The sequence below is a fragment of the Sminthopsis crassicaudata genome, chromosome 5 (genome assembly GCF_048593235.1).
Source record: "Sminthopsis crassicaudata isolate SCR6 chromosome 5, ASM4859323v1, whole genome shotgun sequence".
In the NCBI taxonomy this organism is placed as follows: domain Eukaryota; kingdom Metazoa; phylum Chordata; class Mammalia; order Dasyuromorphia; family Dasyuridae; genus Sminthopsis; species Sminthopsis crassicaudata.
In genome coordinates, this window is record NC_133621.1 from 293,407,667 (window position 1) to 293,429,586 (window position 21,920).

General features: G+C 39.6%; 1 protein-coding gene across 5 annotated transcripts in view; it reads right to left on the bottom strand.

The window, feature by feature from the left end:
* CRY1 (cryptochrome circadian regulator 1) overlaps positions 1-21,920 on the bottom strand; it is a 66,096-nt gene that overhangs the window by 28,463 nt on the left and 15,713 nt on the right. For all 5 annotated transcript variants that reach the window (XM_074271494.1, XM_074271493.1, XM_074271492.1 and 2 more), the window contains exon 2: positions 5,043-5,151. In XM_074271494.1, the coding sequence (XP_074127595.1) occupies positions 5,043-5,151 (109 nt within the window). The remainder of the gene's footprint in view (positions 1-5,042; positions 5,152-21,920) is intronic.

Consider the following 21,920-nt stretch of genomic DNA (forward strand, 5'->3'; position numbering starts at 1 on the left):
TGTTCACTATGTGCCAGGCACTGCGTCAAGTGCTAGGAATACAAATACAAGTAAAGAGTCAGTTCCTGCCCTCAAGATGCTTACATTCAAATGGGGGAAAGCAGCATAGAAAAGAAAGCTGCAAGAGGATGGGGATGATGGAGGAATCCAGACAAGTGCAGTCAGGTGAAAATGGTTGGCCCAGGTACACTCCCTGATGGAGATTCTGGGAAGGGAGCACCTGCAATGTGCTAAGCCTTGCACTAGGCCCCATATAAATTTGAGGAGCTGTCCAATGGGGGACAGAGGAATGGAGGGTCCTCCTGAGGCACGAATTCCAGGGCAGAAGGGAGTGAAGGGCTTTCTGTAACTCGTGAAGAAGGGCAGAGGTGGCACAGCACATGTTCTCCAGTGAGAGGCTCCTCCTTTCCTGCACTCTCAAACACAGGGCCAAGGAGGACGGGAGTGCTTCTTTGCTACCAATGCTACCCTCACAGTCTCGGCTCTGGGGCCTTCAGCGTTCTGCCCCCTCCTAGTCACAATAATATACCAACCTCTAAACAATCTCCTTTCTTTTTCTATGGTTCAGTAACTGGCTCAGTTTTCCTTTCTTTTCCAATTTTGTTCTTATATTTGGAGACTTCAGATATATGAATAAATACTTAGAGTTCATCAATCACCTCAGGTTTCCTGACTTACATTTTCATTCCATCTCAAGAATGGCCAGAGTCTATTTTTTCTTTTTAAAAAAAATTATTTATTTTAATATGCATTGCTTTATGCATTATGTTATGAGAGAAAAATCAGAGCAAAAGAGAAAAACAATGGAAGAGGGGGGAAAAAACATAGAAAGAAGAAGTGAATCTAGCATGTATTGATTTACATTCAGTCTCCTTGGTTCTTTTTCCAGATGCAGATGGCATTTTCTGTCCAAAGTCTATTGGGATTGCTTTGGATCACTGGACCGCTAAGAACTAAATTTTTCATAGTTGATCATTGTATATTTCTTGCTGTTATTGTGTGCAGTGCATTTCTGTTCTGCATATTTTGCTCAGCATTGGTTCATGTAAATCCTTCCAGAACTAGGAATGGCCACAGTTTAGATCTCACTGATGTCACTTCCATGATTGTAAATTCTGAAATTCCTCCTTCTGATCATACTTTCTTGGCCATCCATCTCTCCCTTTATCTTATATTTCCTAATTCTATTATTTGCCAAACAAGCAATCCACAAATATTTATTAAGGAACTACTATGTATCAAGTACTATGCTCTAATGACTGGAGATGCTCAAAGATGGATGGTCTTCCTCGGGAGGTAGTGGGTACTATCTCCTTAGTGATCTCCCAGAAATAAGAATGAAATCATCCCTGATATCTCAGGGAGCTTATAGTCTCAGGAAATGTTTGCATGTAGGCTAATGTGTCCAATTACAGAGAGGATGGAGAGAACTCAAGTATAAGAAGAAGGGGCCAGCTGGGAAGAGCTGAAATGACATAGCACTTTATATCTGACCCTGGAGGTGATGGGGCATCACTGTGGTTTCCTGAGTAGATGAGTGACAGGTTCAGAACAAAATTTTTTTGCATGTTTTTGCATGGAAGAAGGTCATATTGGGCAGATTGGTCCACAGAAAGCGATTAAAGAGGCAGCCAAGGGCCTGACCCATGAGCCAGGCCTGCCAAGTGGCTATATGAGTAGAGAGAGGAGGCAATGTATGAAAGATGGTATGAGGTGGAAGTGAAATAAGGTCCCCTGACAGACAGGTGGGAGGCAGCATGGGCCAGGAAAGTCGTTACCGCCTCCTTGACTAACATTTCCTCCCAGATCTCAGTGATGATAGCCCAGGACTTTGAACTTGAGAGCTGTGGAGCTATCATTGGCCCACATATCATCAGGCCTGCTTCCAGGCCTGCTTCTGAAGCTATTATTTAGGGGAGAAATTACTGTGGAGAAGAGGGTCCTGTTCCTTACACCTTGTGAAGTTTAGATGATTGATTACTGACTTTGATTAATGAATGATTAGAGTTTTAGTTAATGAAACTAGTCACTATGCATCAGATTAACTGCATCAGTCTTAATAGTAGAGCTTATAACACCCAAAGATGATCCCTTGAGGGAGATAATGAGTGCAGGAGGAGTCAACCTGGGCAGGAGGCTTTGCTCAGCATGGGAATCTCTCCGCACTGAGTGAGTCGGGAGGGTTAGGGTTAGATAGAGTCAGGAGTCATTTAAGGTTGGGTTAGGGTTAGAGTCGGGAGTCAGGAGGCATTTAGGGTTGGGTTAGGGTTAGAGTTGGGAGGCGCATTTAGGGTTAGAGTCGGGAGTTGGGAGGCGCAAATTTAGTGTTAGAGTTGGTAGTCAGGAGACGAATTTAGGGTTAGGGTTGGGTTCGAGTCAGGTTAAGGTGACTTCCCAGAATTGTTACTCAGCTCTGTTTTCTCCATTGCTGTGGGCTCTGGAGAGCCCCTCTTGCTAGTCCCCAAATGATCTGCAGCCCTGCTCTTCAAAGTCATACATTCGTTTGCATCCCTGGACCTCATGTAACCACCAAACTGTTTAAAAAGTTGTCTCTCTGGTCACTGTTTGGGGCCACCAACCTCTGTCATTATCCACTGCTAACTCTCACAAAAAATACATTACACTTGGACTTTTACACCTCAAATCCTCTTTATCACATATTTTTATCATAACAATCACAAGCAACAACTGCTGACCTAGTGTCACCAAAAGACCAATAGGGACAAGAATCCCGGGAATGGCAGCATCCTCATACACGCAGACCACTGGTCTTGCTTCCAATCCAGCTTTCAGACTCTGTCTTTTATTTCATTCTATACTATTTCCAAATTTCATCATTGTCATGGGTTCAAATGAGATATATAAAGTAATGATTACTCAATTACCACTTTTATGTAGATGACTTCCAAATCTATTCTGTTTTTCAAACTACGATTCCATGGAACCAAGGACCTACAGGACATTTTCACCTGGATGCCCCATTAGAATCTCAAAATCAGCATGTCCACTCTTCTTCCTCCACCTTTGTGCTTTCATTACTCTCTCTCATGGTATTGATGCTGCCAGTTCTGAGGTTAGAGTCCAAATGGAGTCAGTCCAGTAGCATTGAGGACAGGAAGAGATTACAGGAGTAATGCAAGCAGATCTGTTCCTCCTTTTATCTAGTTGTTATTCTCTTTCCAATTTCATTTACAAATGCTTTACATCTACAAATGTTTCAGAACAATAAATTTAAACTGGGCTAAGCACCTGCAGACTTGTTTTCCTCTCAACTGTTGCTCTTGTTTTATTTGAGGGAAATCTTTGTTCATTCTCCTATATAATGAGTAAGAGGCTTATGCTCTGGATGGTACTCTCCATTTAAGAAACACGGCTTGCTAAAGCAGTATCCACATGCCTCCAGCTTTCTTGCCACCACCATGTTTCACAATGGTTATTCTTTGTTAAGCGTATGCTTTTACATATTTAAGAAATGTATGTGGGTAAAAGTCTACGTCTTTGTTTTTGTTTGGTTCTCATTTTTGAAAATCAACAATTTGTTTAAATAATTTTGACTGGAGGTATCACAATCAGCTTCAGTATCTGTATCCTTTCTTTTATTTTGGTATGGATCCAGGTGATGACCTATTTGGGTACAAAGTATTAAAATGACAAACGGGAGAATTTAAACTTGGAGGAAGTCACAGCTCGTTTTATAGATCAGGAGTAGACAGGATCAGATACAAAATGAGATTCAGTCCAAAGAGAGAAAAGCCCTCTAGCAAAACGCTATAGAGTAGGAACATGGTGAACACTTGCAGCCTCCAGAGCAGTATTAAATGGTCTAAGACTGGAAATGCCAACTTCTTGTTTAATTAACAAAGACTACTGAAAATAACAGTGCTTGTTATTGGGTGTTTCACTCGATTAGTAAACTGGCAAAGGATAGTCAAATCATATTATTATCAAATCACAGAAATCAGAGATAAAAAAGATTCACGAACCTAAAAATCTATGTCTACATATTTATTAGTGTTTGCTAATATGCTATCAACAAAAGAATTAGTTTTACTAATCTAGACAGAATACATCATATTTCTTATTAGGGAATTTAATACAATGACATGCATGTAAATGTGTGTATATGTGTATGTTTACATATCCATAAGCAAAAAAAAGCCAATTTGTAAACTGGTAGACAGGAGATACCTAACTTGACAAAACACTTTAAAAGTTTAAAACAATTAAATGTATCATATTTTTAAAAAAGCAGTGAATTCAAAAATAATCCCATCAAAGTCTGTTTTAACTCAAATAAAAGAGTTGTTACAGAATACATTGGCCCATGTGTATGTGTATATATATACATACATATATCTATATATCTATATATAGATATAAATATATCTGTATGTATACATGGACAGATTTGTACACTCAAGTGTTTTTAACTTGCATTCTACATGAAACTCTTCAATGTAACTGAGAGAAAAGCAGGGCTCATGAATAGATGCAGTCACAGTCGGACTTTAACAGGGCTAGAATCCTTCCATGAAGGCCATGGAAAAAGGTTGGGAGTGAGGTAGAATGGTGGAAGGCAAATAGGGGAGAAAAACCACCACCAATTCTGATCACATCTTCAGTTTCTCCTTAGCAAGCAACAAGAAAGCCCTTGTGGCCCCATTTAGCACACAACAATAGATCTGTCATCAGTGAGAAGAAAGTTATTTCTCTCCCACTCCCACGCTGGCTTCATGACCAGGAGTTATAGGAACATTAAGGGAAGCAGAGGTTTCTCAGAGAAGCTGAAAACTGTGAACATCAGTTTCATCATTTGTGAAATGAGGATGTGACCCAATTCTAATAATAACAAATTATGCCAATTTGAATAAAACTGACTACTCCAGGACTTATTTTGTGAATAAAGTAAAGCAACTGGATTAGATGACCCCACATTTTATGAATTAAGATTCAATCACACAATTTCCCTTTTGTCCTTGGCTAAAATTCATACACCAAATATATTATTTTCATAGTTGAGAATATTGAATATTAAAACATACCTTGAAAAGTCGAGGAAACACATCTGCTGGCTGGCCACGAATTACAAACAAACGAGAATTTAATTTTCTTAGATTGGCATCAAGATCCTCAAGACACTGTAGCAGAAATCTAAAAAGAAGGAATAAAAAAATTTGTCAAAAAAAAAAAAGTTGTGCTGCATTAAAAGAGATCTAGAAATATGAAATATACCAGAAGCTAACATATTTTCTTCCAAATCATATTCGCTCAAAAATCTGAAAAGCAGAAGCAAATAACATTATGGTAAACTGTGTGCTAGACCTGGAGTCAGAAAGGTCAGTTCAAATCTGGCCTCAGGCACTTACTAGCTCTGTGACTCTAGGTTAGTTATTTTATTTCTCCTGGCCTCAGTTTTCTCATCTGTAATATGAAGATAATAGCTTCTTCCCAGGGTTATCATGGGACTCAAATGAAATATATGTAAAGGGTTTTACAAACCTGGAAGCCTTATATATAGCTTCGCTATTATTATTAAAACGACAATAAAAAAACTCAGAATTATATTGGATTGCTAAAATTTTATGTAAGTGGGAAGATACAGATCAAAAGTTCTCAATACAACATTTAAAGAATTGTCACAATTTTTAAAAAATTTTCAAATTTATTGAGATCTTAGAAACCATCAAATTTCAGATTATATCACTTAAATCTGCTACTCTCCTTGAGTTTTCTTTTCTTTGTTATCAAGAAACAAGGTCCTAATGATAGTGTATATTTAGAAAAGCCAAAGATGTATAGATTGACTGACTTTTGCTTTTTTCTGACATTAGCAAAGAAGACTCTTTTAACTGTATCACAAATGTTTAATTTTTTGACATATAACTTCAGTAAAACAAAGCCCTGAAACATAAAAGGACACTTAGATTTTGGAAGAATGAAACCAGTTTAGACACATGTGTATGGCTCTAGCATTTCTATCAGAAAAGCCTGGTGACCTCCTATTCATGCAAAAGATTCCATATATTTTTCTAGAAAAATTACTTATTACAAAATCTTATCAACTGATGAAATAAGTACTTATTCAGTAAGTATTTGATGGTTATTCTATTCAGAGTATTGGGTGTTTCAGACAATAGCAAAACATTAAACACAATCAGTCCCCACTCTTAAGGGGTCTAGAACTTAATAACAGCTAATATCTATAGACTACTATGTGCTAGGCATTGTGCTAAGACCTTCTTGGAGCCTCACAACCCTACAAGGGTAGGGACCACTATTCCGCATTTTACAAATGAGGAAATGGGGGCAAACAAAAGTGTAAGTGACCTGCTCAGGTGACATGGCTAATACATATCTGATCTCAGATCTTCCAGATTCCAGACATGGCAATCTCTCCACTGAGACAGTTTCCCCTAAACTAGAAAAACAAGCCTAATACCCAAGAACTAAGTAGAGAACAAGTGAATATTATTCAGAAGAGGAGTTCAGAGAAGGCTGCCTATATAAGGCAGGTCTGTAGGAGCTTTAGACAAAATATTACTGGAGCTGCTACACTTAAGGTTTCTTTGTAGCCTGCAGGTAACGATGGAAAATGGTGACCTTATTCACTGTATCTGCATTTGTGAAAACATGAGGCATTCAACTAATGATAAGTATTAAAAACTTTGGAATAAATGGATCTTTCCTTATATATTATACTCTCTCTCAAACTAAGAGCTAGCACCAACTACATGGAAAAATGTTCTAGACCTTTTCAACAAGACCTGTAGAAAAGCAAAGGCATTATTTCCTATATTGTGATTGAATTCATGAATTCAAGGATATAGATACTTTTCAAAAGAGGAAATTCCTTCTAGCAATCCACTTCTCCCAATGTATCTTGGGATCGAGTTCCCCAATTTCATTGATTTTATTTCCTTTCCCTAGTCTCTGAACTTGATCTTAAGGCTGTTAGGAGATTGTTCTCTCCAGTCCCCTTTGAAACCAATTCCCTACAATATACATGTGTCTGAGGATATGTGTTTCCTTATTCTGATTTGGAAGCTGTCTTAAGAGGGGTCAGCAAATCTGTCTTTGAAGAAGCAGGCATGCTCAAATACAAATGAACATATTAGATACACTCACCGTTTCATTCTGCTCATTCTGCATTTTTTTCCCCTTAAAAGAGCACTTAAAAATACCTTTGACCTCATGTTTCATTCATCTTTTCTCCCATAGGATGTGTAGGGGATATCCTAAACCTTATATCACACTTCTGGGAGAAAGGGATGCATGCTTTTAATATAGCAACATCAAAGCATCTACCTTTATATAATTATTCATAACCAAGTTTAACTACTGGCAGTAAAACATGGTAATAAATAAATACTCATTAAAGAGTAACCTTTACTTGTTTGGTAGTAACATTTTTAATGACCTTGAAGCAAATAATCCAAGAGTTAAAAAGTGAAATGATCACTAAATTGGCTTACTGAATTATCCTCCAAAGTATTAACTAGTAAGAGCAGGCCAGTGCTGGCACTTCTTTTTGGCTATCATTAATTGATGTATCTTTTATCACCAAAGTTGTCACACAAATAGGTGGTTCTAGTATCCTTAGAAAAAGGCAAGGATGTATAATGAAAGAATAAATTTTAAAAAAGGGAAACTTTAAGAAGGAAAAGGGGAACAGAAAAAGACCAGGATTAATGGGCCACTGTGGCTTCCTGCTGGTAATGGCCAAATGAGGATCTTCACCACCTTCACAAACACTTTAATACTCAGCACTTCTGTATAGCAAGCAAATGGGTAGAAAGAAAGGTTACAATGGAAGTAGCTTCACAGCTTTAGAATGCTCTGTGTTTGGTCCCACTCAACACACACCTGAGGGACCGCAGCTGGTGTCCACCTGGAAGAAAAGGCCAGCAGTGGAAGAAGTACCAAGAATGAGATCAGTCTGGGGGAGCCAAAGGCAGGCCACCTATTACTGAGCATGTGTTTGCATCACAAGGGCAGAAGAAATCTTAGCACCTGTACCAAAAGGCCAGAAGCCCACAGGAATCTCCCCATTTGATGTCAAATATCTCCTTCTTTAAAACACATTCGCAAACAATGTTAAGTTTTGCATCTTACATTTCATTACAGCAAGTAACGAAGTCTCAAGCCCCATTTTCCTTGTCCTGAATCTTCTTTAAGTGATGACTTTTAAAACAGAATTAAGGAGAGAACTACAATGATCAATTTGGTCGTTACTTTTCTTTATGACAATTATCCCATCTGGTAGTTGGAGACATGAGGCTGATCAGTGGAAAGACCAGGCCTGAGTAGCGGCTTGGAAGCCAATTGCATGAACACAGAACCAGGTAAGATCACTACCGAGAGAAAAGAAGGGAAATGTCAGTTTGGACTAAAAGGGGCTAGGGTAGCTTTGTAGAGATGCCCACAATTAGGGAGAAGGAAGTCCAAGCAGCAAAGGAATGAAACAGAGATGTTATGGTCAGGAAAATGAAGGGAGAATCAGGAAGGAAAAGGGTGGGCTGAGGAAGGTGAGTGTTTCAGCAGAAAGAATGGAGAAGAGGCCACAGAAAGAGGCTATAAAGAAGCTATATATGGACAGGCAGCATGGTCTTTTGGAGTCAGCAGAGCTCGGCTTCAGTTTCAGGCCCCAGTCTATATTGGCAGAGAAGTTCCTCACTGCAAGTTCTTTATACCAGTTGAATCACAAGTCTGGCCCAATAAACTAAATCCAAAGTCCGTCACTGTTACATTAGACCTTTTGGAGAACGATGGGCTGGACAAAGCCCCAGTGAATGGAGGAGTGGCCCGGACGGATGGCTAGGAAGTGGAAGTCTACAGTGTTAGCCCTTGGGAGGAGACACTGGGAACTCTGATTAAAGAAGGCACCATTGAGGTCAAACTGACTCTTAGGGAAGGAGTCAGCTTTTCTCTTCAGCTCCTACCTTCTGGCAGTCTCTGACCTGACTCCTCCAGACACGGCCCTACTGGCCATCCTTTCCAACACTGGCTGTACTTTCCCTACTTCCTCTCTGATCACTGGGGGAGGGGGCATTTGGAACACTTCTTGCTTCTCAGTCTCTTCTGGTTCTCCTCTTATCCATAACACTCAATAGCCTCTCCTTGGAAGACCAAGCAACCCACATACTGTGTCCCCCACCAAAATCCTGGAAGCCACTCTCTATATACCTCAGAGATACCCTCCCCCTTCTTCTCTCCTTCCTTCCTTCCCTTTCCTCCCTCACCAAACTCAATGATCTTTCCTCCCCAGTGCCTGCCCTCCTCCTGGGGAGCTCCAACACACACATTCCCTCCCAAACTTCTCATGATCTACTCTTCCTACCTCAGCCACAAAAATGATTATACCCATAGATCCTCTACAAATACACCATGAAGCTCTGAAATTCCCTTATTTGACCAGGCTTTTATCTGGAACCTTCCCACCTCCACCTCGGCCTCTTTTTACCAACTGCTACTCTTTGTCCACATGAGCAGTGAGGTATGCTGGGAGTCAGGAAGATTCGTCTTGCTGAGTTCGAATCTGACCTCGGATATTAGCTCTGTGACCCAAGACAAGTCATTTAACCTTGGCTGTCTCAGTTTCCTCCTCTGTAAAATGAGCTAGAAGGAAATGGCCAACCACTGTGGCGTTTTTGGCAAGAAAACCCCATATGGGGAGACAGAAAGTTGGATACAAGTGAAAAATGACAGCACAACTTTATTTACATGACCACTTCCGGTCCCTTTACCTCAGTTCTCTCCCAGGCCATCCCTGCTCTAGTTACTTTCTCTTCTTTTCATCTTGATCCCTTGGCTTATCAGTTTAGCTTGACACTGCCCTCTTCTCTAGAATCTTTGCCACCCTTATTATCACCAGCTATGCCCTGCCAAGTCTCAGTCTTGAGTCATTCCCACCACCTCAGCTTCTATATACATGTGGCTGAAATAAGGTGGGGAAAATGATACCGCCAATCTGACTAGATCTTCTACAAATTTATGTTGCATCACCTCAAGTGGGCTCTCACTGCTGTTTTGGCAATCTTATCAACTCACTTATCCCATTCCCCATGATGACTTCCAAATCTCCCCATCCTTCTTCAAACTTTCCACCTTACCTCCCATTTTACAAAAAACTGAGGCATTTGCTCTTTTCTCTCCCTTTCTTCATCTCACATCAGGCACCTTCTGCTACTTTCTCCTCCTTTACCCCTGTCTTCCATAAAGATAGCCCTACTACTACTACTCCCAAAAGAGATTAGAAAACTCAAAAGAACACACCTATATACACAAAAATACTATGATAGGGGCAGCTAGGTGGCGAAGTGGATAGAGCACCAGCCCTGAAGTCAGGAGGACCTGAGTTCAAATTTAACCTCAGACATTTAACACTTCCTAGCTGTGTGACCCTGGGCAAGTCACTTAACCCCAATTGCCTAAGGGGGGAAAAAACAAAAAAAACATTGTGTTATGTGATTATGATGGAATACTATTGTACTATAAGAAGTGATGAGCAGTAGTCTCATTCTAGAAATATTTATATGAGCTTATGAAAAGTGAAATGTATTGTGTAAAAAGTAATAGTAAGATAGTTGGCTGTGAATGACTTTGCTATTCTCAGCAATACAATGATCTAAGGCAACTCTGAAAGACTTAGGATGAAAACTGCTACCCCCATTTCCAAAGAACTACTGCTGTTTGAATACAGACAAAAGCATACTTTTTTTTTTTTTTTTTTTTTTTTTTTTTTGGTGTCTATGTTTTCTTTCACAAGAGACTATTATGGAAATGTTTGCATGAATGCACATGTATAAACAGTATCAAATTGCTTGCCTTCTCAATGCAGGGGAGGAAGGGAGAGAATTTGGAATTCAAAGTTTAAAAACATGTTAAAATTGTTTTTATAGTAATCGGGGAAAAATAAAATACTAAATAAATTTAATTTAAAAAAAGAGGGGGCCCTACCCAACAAGTGGTGTCACCATTCTATCCTGTCTCCTCTAACCTCTTCACTCCTTACTTATTCCTATATTCTGGATATTCTCTAGATACTCTAGATATCTTGGCATCCTTGCCTCACCCCCAAGATGATTCTCCTATCCTGGCTAACTACCCTTCTTTTTCTCTTCTTCCCAGAGAGAAGGCCTCTTCTCTTTTTCTTCTTAAGCCCTGTCTGGTAATCTGGATTCTGACCTTCTGCTCTCTCCAAAGATGCCAATGAGCCCCGAACTGCCAAAGCCAGTGACCTTTTCTCATCCTCATTCTTCCGGATCTCTGTGGTCTTGGACCTTCTCCTTCATCCTCTTCTCCTAAGTTTAACTCTCTCCTGGTTCTCCTCCTCTTCCCTGGGAGGCCATTCCTCCCCAGTCTCTGGCCTGCGTCCTCTTTCCTTCAGGGATCTCACTGAGGGATCTCACTGACCACCACTGATTCTGATTCTCAAATCCACTCATTCAGTGTTAAGTTTTCTGCCAAGCTCCAGTCTCACTTCTCTGGCAGAATTTCAGGCATCAATGGGTGGCCAATGGACATTGTAAACATGTCCTCCATCCTCTCTCCCCTTGGCTAAATCATTCTCTCTTCCAAACATCTCTGCTACTGTCAGGTGCTGCTGTGTACCCCTCTCCAGGTGCGTGGTCTCGGTTATTATCCTAACCCATCTCTCCTCCCCACGTATGAGACCAGTTGCCAAGTCTTGTTCTTTCCATCTATACCTATCTTTTGCATGAGTCCTTCTCTATACTCACACAGCTGGTCACTCAGGCCTAGGCCCTCTCACTCAGAAGAGAGTTTAGGAATAGCTTCCTAAGGAGTCTCCTTGCCTCTCATCTCTCCCCACTTAACTCTGTCCTTCACACACTTAGGCCAAAGTGATTTTTCCATAAGCACACATCTGGGTTTTCTTACTCATAACAGCTTCAGCAGCCAGCCATATTGCTGCTAGGGTTTCCCATAGACCACCAAGTGTTCAAAGCCCTACCTCACCCGGTCCCTATCCTCTTTCCAGCCTCATCAGTCACTGACCCCTCTTCCCACACTTATCTTTCCAAACTGGCCATCTGCCCGGTGTTCCTCATGCATTTCCATTTTCGTCTCACCTTTTCACTCCTTTCTCACATCTGCCTCCTAGACTCTCTCCATAGACTCCTATAAGCACCACCCCAAGAAGCTAGTTTGGATCCCCCCAAATACGAGGACTCTCTCTCTTCCCAAATCCTTCTCTGTGCTATCCCTGTACCTTCACACCCAGTACCGTGCCTGGTCCTGGGAGGCACTTAATCAATACTGCTGACTGATTCTCCTTATCTCCACACATCTGCTGACATTCCCATTAGAATAGAACATCCTACACAGTAGGGATGCTTTGTATCATATATTCCTACTACTGCCTAGCACATAATAGGATTTGATTGAGTTTCTCTTCCCAGACAGATTACATAGATATCCTTAGCTAGCTTCTCTCCTCACAGAAAACATGATCCTGGGCTGGATTTTCCAGGGACAAATTATATGATCACCATATTGTGATACAAGATAGGCCAATAAATCCAAGAAAGGAACAAAAAGATTTCAACGGTATTTTTCTTATGGGTAAATTTACAAAGTGTTAGATGGAGGAGGACAAAGTTGCTCTCCCATCCTACTCAGATTTACAACAATCCTTAATATCGCTGTGTTTCCTCTGTGTCTCTCTGTGTGTGTTTCTCTTTCTCTGACACACACACATATGCACACGTATCTCAATAAGATTTATTCATTCCCTTTACCATGCCAGGCACTGGGAATGGAAAGATGGTAAGAAAACAGCCTCTACCTTCCAGGAGCTTAGTATGTTCTATTTTGGGGGGAACAGGGACACAAACATATCCAGAGGGAGACACTGGCTGTCTTTCTGTATTGGAAGGGCTTGGAAGAAGACCAGTGAAGAAAAAGTGCCACAGAGCCATTTTGGTCTTGACAAGTAAAGGAAAGGAATAAATACTTATATAATACATACTATGTGTGCATCATACTAAGCACTTTTTACAAATATCTCATTTTATCCTCACACAGGCATTGGGAGGTGGGTATTGCTATTTATAGTTGAGGAAACTGAGGCAAACAAGGTAAGTGACCTAAAGCTAGAAAGCATCTGAGGCTGCAATTAAACTCAGCTCTTTTCCTCTCAAGAGATAAGATCTTCACCCTTGGATGGCCTTCGAACAGAGGTTGCCGAATGCTAGAGGGGTTGTTATCCTTTTCGTGTGGGGCTGCCGTGGTCTCTTACAACTCTCAAACTTTGTGACTGGATATGGGAGGAGGACACATATATAAGGAAGAGGGATCCCAAAGATGCCTTGAATGGATACCAATGCCTCAACCTTGGGTGCCTGGAAGTATGATAATGTCTGCAACAGTATAAAGAAATTAGATAGAGGAGTGATGTTAAAGGGTGAGACCTATGCAACACTTGGTTCAGTGAGACCAAGGAGTAAAAATGCTCTCTTAATTCAAAGCCATTCATACATATATGAATGTTGAAGTTTGTGGGTAAGAGTTTTTCTTTAGTATTCTATTTTAATTTTTAAAGTAAAATAAATTAGATCCTCATAATTTAAATTTATAATTTCATGATATTTAAGTTTAGTTCATTTATCAATTTAGTAACATTATAGCAAAGTTTACAATATGATGTCATCTTTAGATTCTTGTTAGAGTCATTGAACTAAGGTTCAAAATTTATCCTATTAATTTTTTTTCTCTCAATAGTCATCACAGGTGAATTTTCATAAAATCTCAAACCTAAATTCCCAAAGCTTACAACATTCTCATTCAACCAGAATATGAATTAAATACTAATGGAAATGAAGTCTTTTTTTAAATAAAAAAAAAATTTTTTTTTTAAATGAAATAAAGCTAGTTAATTATAACACCCAACAAAAAGCTAAGCATTAATGGAGAAGAGCTTTTCTTTTCACTCAAACTTTAGGGCTCAGTTTTATTACCCTCTCAGAAATTATGACTTTTATATAATTCAATGCATATCTGACCTTGATCAAATCTCTACTTCAAATGGGTGCACACACTTGGACATCTTCCAATTTCGCTTAGATATCACATCTTCTCCCAAAGTTTGTTCGAGTGTTATCTTCATGTGAGACAGAGCTGGTTTTTAAATAGGCCACTTGATAGTATACACTACAATACATGGCCTGACATAAGAGCCCTATTTCTGTGGAAGCACAATTCTCATACTACTTAATGATATTGTGTGACTGTACCAATTTTAAAGCAGTCTGATGAGGTCAGGATAAAAAAAAAAATTGATCTATTTCCTTAAAATACCCCCAACATCCCTGAGTCCCTTCTTTCTAACTGTCCCCCACCCTCTCCAACCTCAACATAAATATTGCTATTAGGAAAAAACTACACAAGGCTGGCTTCCTTATACAATTTCCAAAAGAACATTTCAATATGAATCAACAGAAATAGTTTCTTAAAGTAGGTCGTTGCTCTAGCAACCAGTGGGCGGCTTGGTTTATTCCCCGTCACAATGACCTACTTTCTCCCTTGTGCTAGAACAGCTTTATGTAACTAGAATTTTTAGTTCTGTCTATAAAAGTCAATAAAAGATAATGGCAAGTTACAACATAATCCTATCACTGCTAAAAACAAGGTATTAAGAAGAAGCATGTATTGTACCAGAATAAAACCATATGGCTCCATGATTTAGTTTATAATTAATTCAGTAATGAAAACTATACTTAGGTTATCTAAAACAAAACAATTACTGGTGACCTTGAGAGAGCTGCTCGTAAAAAAAATCTTTCTCCAAAATGTTTCTTCCTTCATCTTGTCTGAAGTGAAAGATGACAATTTAAATTACTCTCCATGTGGGGAATCTTAAAAAAAAAAAAAAATTACACAAAAGAAAGTGAACTTAGAGAAAAGTCTCCATTCACAGGCTAACGTAGAAACTAAAAAAAGATAAAACTCTGAAATGATGGCCAGCAATTATACTCCATGAAGATGTACACTATCACTAAGTCATTTCTATTGGCCTGTTGATCCACATCTCTTCCTATGGATGATCGTTTGCTTGAGTTCTCAGGCTCTGTGGGGCAACTCTTTCACTATGGTGTCTGAGCAATGGCAAATTACACGTGTTATAATTCAGAGGAGTCCCGCCAGGGACTCAAAGCTCGGTCATGTTCAGCCACTGCATTTCTGGCATACTGAGTTTCTGATTTTTAAAATATCTACAATCAATACTTAGGACATATACCAGAGTTTTTTCTCTTGACAAATTTGCAGTCTTGCAGGCACAATATATCAGGGACTCCCAATATGATAAGGCAGACAGTACCTGGTGTCAAAAGCAAGGCTCCAACGAAGGGCTGATGGAAATGGATGAGAGATGGAAATGGATGAGAGGAAGGGAAGGGGTTTCTAGTTGGACCTCAACAAGATCCAGGAAGAAGTCATCCCAGGAAGAACAGCCAGCCAGAGCAAGGCAGGCTAATGGGAAAGTTCAGGCCTGTCTTAGGAAGTGAAAAGTTATCTAGGAAACACAAGGAAAGCGGGAGAAGCTAAGGCTGAAAAGATGGCTCCTTTATTAGGGCATTCTCAGAGAACTCAGAAAGTGAACTCCATCCTCCAAGCCATACAATGTTAAGATTAATCTGGCAACCGCAGAATATAGATTGGAGAATAGAGTTAAACAGGTGAGAAGGGTCAGAAAAGGACTGCAGTATTTAAGGAGCGGTAATGGGCTTGGAAGCACAGTGATCAGACAGAGGAGTATTTGTCAAGGTCTGGATCCTGAAGGGAAGAGAGACTTTCAAGTTTCATGACAGTGATAGGAGGACCCTGGGACCATTAACAGAAATAAGAGAACCAAAAGGAGAAGAAATTTGGGGAAGATAGTGAGTATGGTTTGGACATGTTGGGAAGATGGACTTAACAGAACAATATGAAATATATCGATTCAACTGTTTATTTTTTATTTTCTTTTCCTCTTAATTATTTTCTGTTTTGTGTTTTTCTTTCAATTCAAATAACATTTATTAAGCATTCATTATGTGGTAAGGTGATAAACTATCTTCAGGGATTTAAAAAAAAAAAAGAAGTTTTTGCCCTCAAGGTGGTTCTATTCACAGGGGCATGGAGTTAATATGTACAAAAATAAATAAAAAGGAGGTAATTTGGGGAGAGACCAGTTGTCAGGAAAGACTAAGTACATAGATAGGCACTTGAGCTAAACCTGGAAGGAAGGCTTCTAAAAGGCACAGATATCGAAGGACTAGTGAATTTGGCTAGAATATAGAGAGTGTGAAGGGAATTATTGTGAAATAACAAGGAAAAGCAGGCTGGAGCCAGATTAGAGGAATCTAAAGTCCCAGCTAAGTTTGTACTTTCTCTCTGAGATAATAGGGAGCACCTGAAGCTTCTTGGGTTGGGGGAGAGTGACCCAGTTAAACTTGAGTCTTAGGAAGATTACTTTATGGAAGATGCTGACATTTTAAAAGGGGGCAGAAGGGATGAGAAATTGCTATATATGGAATCCACCATCATTTATTTTTTTCATTCAGGCATTATTCAGAAAGTCTTTTTTTTTTTTTTGTCTCCATATAGATCTGAATATTGTAATATTTTCTTTACAAATTTTTATTAAAAACCAAAATAAAAAAATCCCAAATTTTTATTTACTACATTGTGATTTGTAAATGTAACATTTAATTAGCAGTACATTAAAATCTGCAGTGTCTTATTTATTCTATTAGTAAGGTTAATGCAAACTTGTACTATTACTGATTTTCTATCAAATTTTTTTTAGCAGTTCAGTTAACTTTTCCTTTAAAAACTGAATTCTACAGGAAGCTATAATGTATAATAATCAACTGGGAATGACTTAGCTATTCTCAGCATTACAATGATCCAAGACAATTCCAAAGGACTTACTACTGTTATCATCTCCTGAGAAAGGATTAATGAATCTGAATGTAGATCAAAGTAGACTTTTTTCCTTTCTTTATTTTTCTTGCTTCTTTGATCTGTTTTTTTTTTTTTTTCCAACACGGCTAATACAGAAATATATTTTGAATGCTTGCACATGTATAAACTTAGCAAATTGCTTGCCTTCTTAAGGAAGACAGAAGGAAGGGAGGAAAGGGATTTGGAACTTAAAACTTCTACAAAACAAATGTTAAAAATTGTTTTTATATGTAGTTGAGAAAAAAATAAGTATTAAAAATTATGTTTCTGGGCAATTAGGTATAGAGTTATTTTAGCCTACCTTATTTTAAAACTAGATACTTACTTTGGCATTAAGTGTTTTTCCAATGTATTAATGGATTGTTTTCTTTCTTTCTTGTCCAGAAGGAATACAATTTTCCATTTCCAAGTCTTACACAAAAATCCCTATCTTTTATACTATCAACTTTTATAGAATTTCAAAATTGTTAGGCTATCTAGTCTAAGACGTTGTAACCTAGAGTCTGCCAACTTGGTTGCTTAAAAAAAAAAAAGCACAAAAACAAAAACTTGATAACTATAATTGTATTTCAGCATAAGTGTTTTCCTTTGTAATTTTTAAAAGCAATTTTATTTTTTATTTTTGTGATCTGATTTGATTTTAAGCAATTAGAAACATCCTAGGCTTCACCTGCCTACTTGCCAAGAGGGCCAGGCCATAGAGGGGAGACACCTTGGGCCAGCTATGTCTGTGCCTGAGCAAGAATTGCTGCCCCAACAATCCCTGTCTGCCAGACTTTGTTTGAATGCCTCTCTAGAGTGGGAGCCCAGCACTTCTAAGGCAGCCAATTCCTCTTTTTGGATATCTCAAATTCTTAGAAAGATTTTCCTTATAAGTTGAAATTTTCCCTCCCCACCATTTCTACTCACTGCTCCATGTTGTGCTCTGGTGTTAAGCAAAGTCCTCCTAATTCCTCTTTCATAGAACAGACCATTGTCCATTCCTTCCCCTCACTCCTAGCCCGGCCTTTTCTGGACACCAGGTACCATATCTCCATACCTCTACCCTGTGGTACCTAGAACTGAACGCAGAGTTCCAGATGAAGGGCTAAGCAGGGCCCAGGACAGAGGGGCTGTGGCCTTCTACATTGGATGCTGACTCTTTCTTGCACGTTCTCTATGGAGGATGGTGCTGTACTTCTTGGCTTCCTCATGTCCCAGAGGACTAGCTCATAGTGAGCTCAAAGTCCCGTAAAATTGTCAGAGCTTTCTCAGAAGAGCTACTACCTAGCCATGCTTCCCCAAAAAAGTTAAAAAAACTCAATTCTTAAGTACAGGGATAAAAGGAAAATCTTGAATACAGACTAGCAGAGGGCTGAACTCCTCTTAGGTCACAAGAAGGCATAAGGAGGAATTAAAAAAAAAAAGGGCAATGGCCCCAGATCTGGCCTCCACCTTCTAGGCAGGGCTCTGAACACTGGCCTGGGAGAGCCAGGTTCATCACCCAATCTCAATTCAGATCCTAGTGGAGTCGCTGGGTAATTACATCTCTAAGGGCTAGGTGAGCAAAGTACTCCACAAACATTAAGCACTTTAAAGGTGGGAACAGAGATAACTAAACCATAAACCAGCACATTTCAGTTCAGCAGAAATCTCTCTAAGAGGGAGCAAGAGTGGTCCGGCATGGAAGAGAGCGTCTAGGAGTTCTGGCGGAAGGGAGGGAAAGGAGGAGTTTGGGTCACAACTTTCCCCACAAGAAGCAATTTCTTTGCCATGATGGCGGCCACCAAACCTTAATCACTGAACCGGTGAGCTCAGTCAAAATGAGACTTTAGTGTAGAAAAGCCAAGCTCTCCCATTGCATGGGACCATGTCCACCTCAATCCAGTCCCTGGGCCCAGAGACTCCGGAGGGGAAAGCGGGCGGGTCACCTTATCCGGCCCCCCAATTCCCAGCATGTCATGGTCTCACCTCCCTGATGTCAGGGTCCTCTCCAGAGGGAAGAACAAACGACAGCTTTCTCCCCAGAAATGAATCGAGCCCGCTTATGACTTGAAGAGTTCCTCTGGTCAAAAATTAACTGGATTCCCATCTCAGAGACACACTAGGTCCTTTCTATTGCTATCTAACCCCTGTTCCACCAGACCAGGATCTCTTGTCTTCCCCAGCACAACACGAGCCAGGGTCAGGCACCAGTGAAATCAAGGGATGGGAAAAATTGTAGTGAGGCTTTTAAACAATCCCCCAGGTTTTCCTGTCTTTCCTCACTCACATTTGATGCCTGTGGGGGGGGGAGCATCCCCAGAAGGTTATTTCTGTTCTAAAAACCATGTTTTAAAAACTTCAGAATTCATGGTCCATATTCTTCTAGAAGACTCTATGGAAATCTTTGAAAATTGACATGTCATCACCCCTTGTGTAAGTTCCAGATTCATCAAGTGTGTGGATGCAGCGCAATACGCCTGACCTTTACCAGCATATCAGGTAACGGCCAGAGCTGCCGTAGAGGAGAATTCTGTGTAACTTAGGCCTCCCTGATCCCAATAGTACACAAAGATATTTATTTATAATCTCTCCTTCTTACGAGTCCCTATTTTTAAAGCACCCTGTATTATGACACCACCAGGCTAAAAATCAAATAAAACATCTACTTTTAGGTCTCAGGATTTATAGGGAACCCAACAAGGTCAGTCTGACATGTGTACAACAACGTGCTGCAGTCCCTGTGACTCACGGTGGTCATGGGGAGCTTCTTCATGCCTTTTAGACAATGGCCTACCTCTCATCAATCCCCTGCAACAATCTGAAGACAATTATTGGGTTTCACTTCTTGAACCAGGACAAAATGTATCTGACTATCAAAGATAGTGGCTTTCTTCAGGGAAAAGTCTTTGGCTTGCTAACAACAAAAAAGTCATTGCCATACCAAAACTATGACCCACAGAACTGAAGCTGGTGGTCTCCTTCATTGCATCCTCTCCATCATCCTCCATCTCAGCCAATTCCCCCCACAGACAAAAGTCCCATCCCTGCTGACATCATCATCTTTGCACCAACAGAGTTTTCTTATTTAAAATTGTTTGTTCTTAGGATTCTTTGGCAGTCATACATAGGTCCCATGAGCTCTCCAGAAACTATCCATTTCTATGATGCTCCATATAGGTTTTTAAAATTGTTAAGGTAGCTGCTGGGCTACCTGGACATCCATGCTAGTAGTAATATACAGCTATTTAAAGTTCTTAAGAGTTCTCTCTATATATATTATCTCATGTGATCATTACAACCCATCCTGGGAGGGAGGTGCTATTACTATGTCTATTTTATTTTTTAATAACTTTTTATTTTCAAAATATGTGCAAAGATAGGTTTTCAACATTCAGCCCCACAAAACCCTGTGTTCCAATTTCCTCTCTCTCCCTTCCCTTCACCCCTTCAGACAGCAAGTAATCCAATGTGTAAATATGTGCAATTCTTCTATACATGTTTCCACAATTATGCTGCACAAGAAAAATCAGATCAAAAAGGAAAAAAAGGAAAAAAGGAAAAAAAAAAAAAGCAAACAACAACAACAAAAAAAGGTGAAATCATTATGTTGAGATCACACTCTGTGTCCACAGTCTGGGTGCAGATGGCTCTCTCCATCACAATTCTATTGAAATTGCCTGAATGTCATTGTTGAAAAAAGCCACATCCATTAAAATTGACAATATAATCTTGCTGTTACTGTGTACAATGTTCTCCTGTTTCTGATCACTTAACTTAACATCAATTCCTGTAGGTCTCTCCAGGCCTCTCTAAAATCATCCTGCTGATTGTTTCTTATAGAACAATAATATTCCGTAGCATTCATACACCATAACTTATTCAGCCATTCCCCAACTGATGGGCATCCAAACAGTTTTCAGTTCCTTGCTACTACAAAAAGGGCTGCCACAAACATTTTTACACATGTGGGTCCCTTTCTCTCCTTTATGATCTCTTTGGGATACAGACCCAGTAGAGACACTGATGATAAAAGGGATGCACAGTTTGACAGCCCTTTGGGCATTATTTTATATTGTTCTCCAGAATGGTTGGATCTATCTCCATTTTACAGGTGAGGAAACTGAGGCAGAGTTAAGTGACTTGACCTGGGTCACATAGCTAGGAGGTGTCTTAGCCTGGATTTGAGGTCTTCCAGACTCTGGGCCCAGCATTTTATCTATGCTGCCATCAGGGTGTCCTGGAGGCTTCTTCAAATAGCTCTTCCCCTTTTTATCTTTTTTTTTGGAATGGCTTGCTGGTGTCTTCAAAATTTATTAACTTTCTCATCACGATTGGGCTGACTTCCTCTGTAGAATTTTGGATCACAGCATCCTTCCTGTTCTTTATCCAAACCTTTTAAATCTACTCTCCTCCAATTCCGGGTACAAGATAATGTGGTTTTGCCCCAGTATGTCACTTTCCCAAGATGCCCATGAATACATACATATTCACTGGATTCTTCCCTAGGTTTTACTGTACAAGGTTGTCAATCCTAGGGTTCTCTGCTGGCCCACACTGCTATTCAACATAAGCTCCTAAGAGAGACACATTTTTCCAGTGTCCCCATTAGTGAATTTCCCACAAAGCTGGATTGCCTTCCTCTCAGGCCAAAACTACATAGTCACCTCTCTTGCCCACAATTTTTACTTTTGACATAGTAGAAAACATTCTAGGTTATATGACTAAACCTGGAATCTATCTGTGTTTGCATAGCACTCTGTTAGGTGATATTTTTTAATTAGTGATTTTTAGGTGAGTGCTTGGATAGCATGTTTACATTGCTCAGACTGAGCTGCCAATTTCTCTAATAATCTTATTTTTTTCTGCTTTTTAAAATTAATTGTTTTATTTTGTTTTCTGGTTATGAATGTATATTAATTTTTAAAATACATATTTCTTTATGAAACAAGTTGGGAGAGAAAAATCAGAACAAAAGGAAAAAACAGAAAATA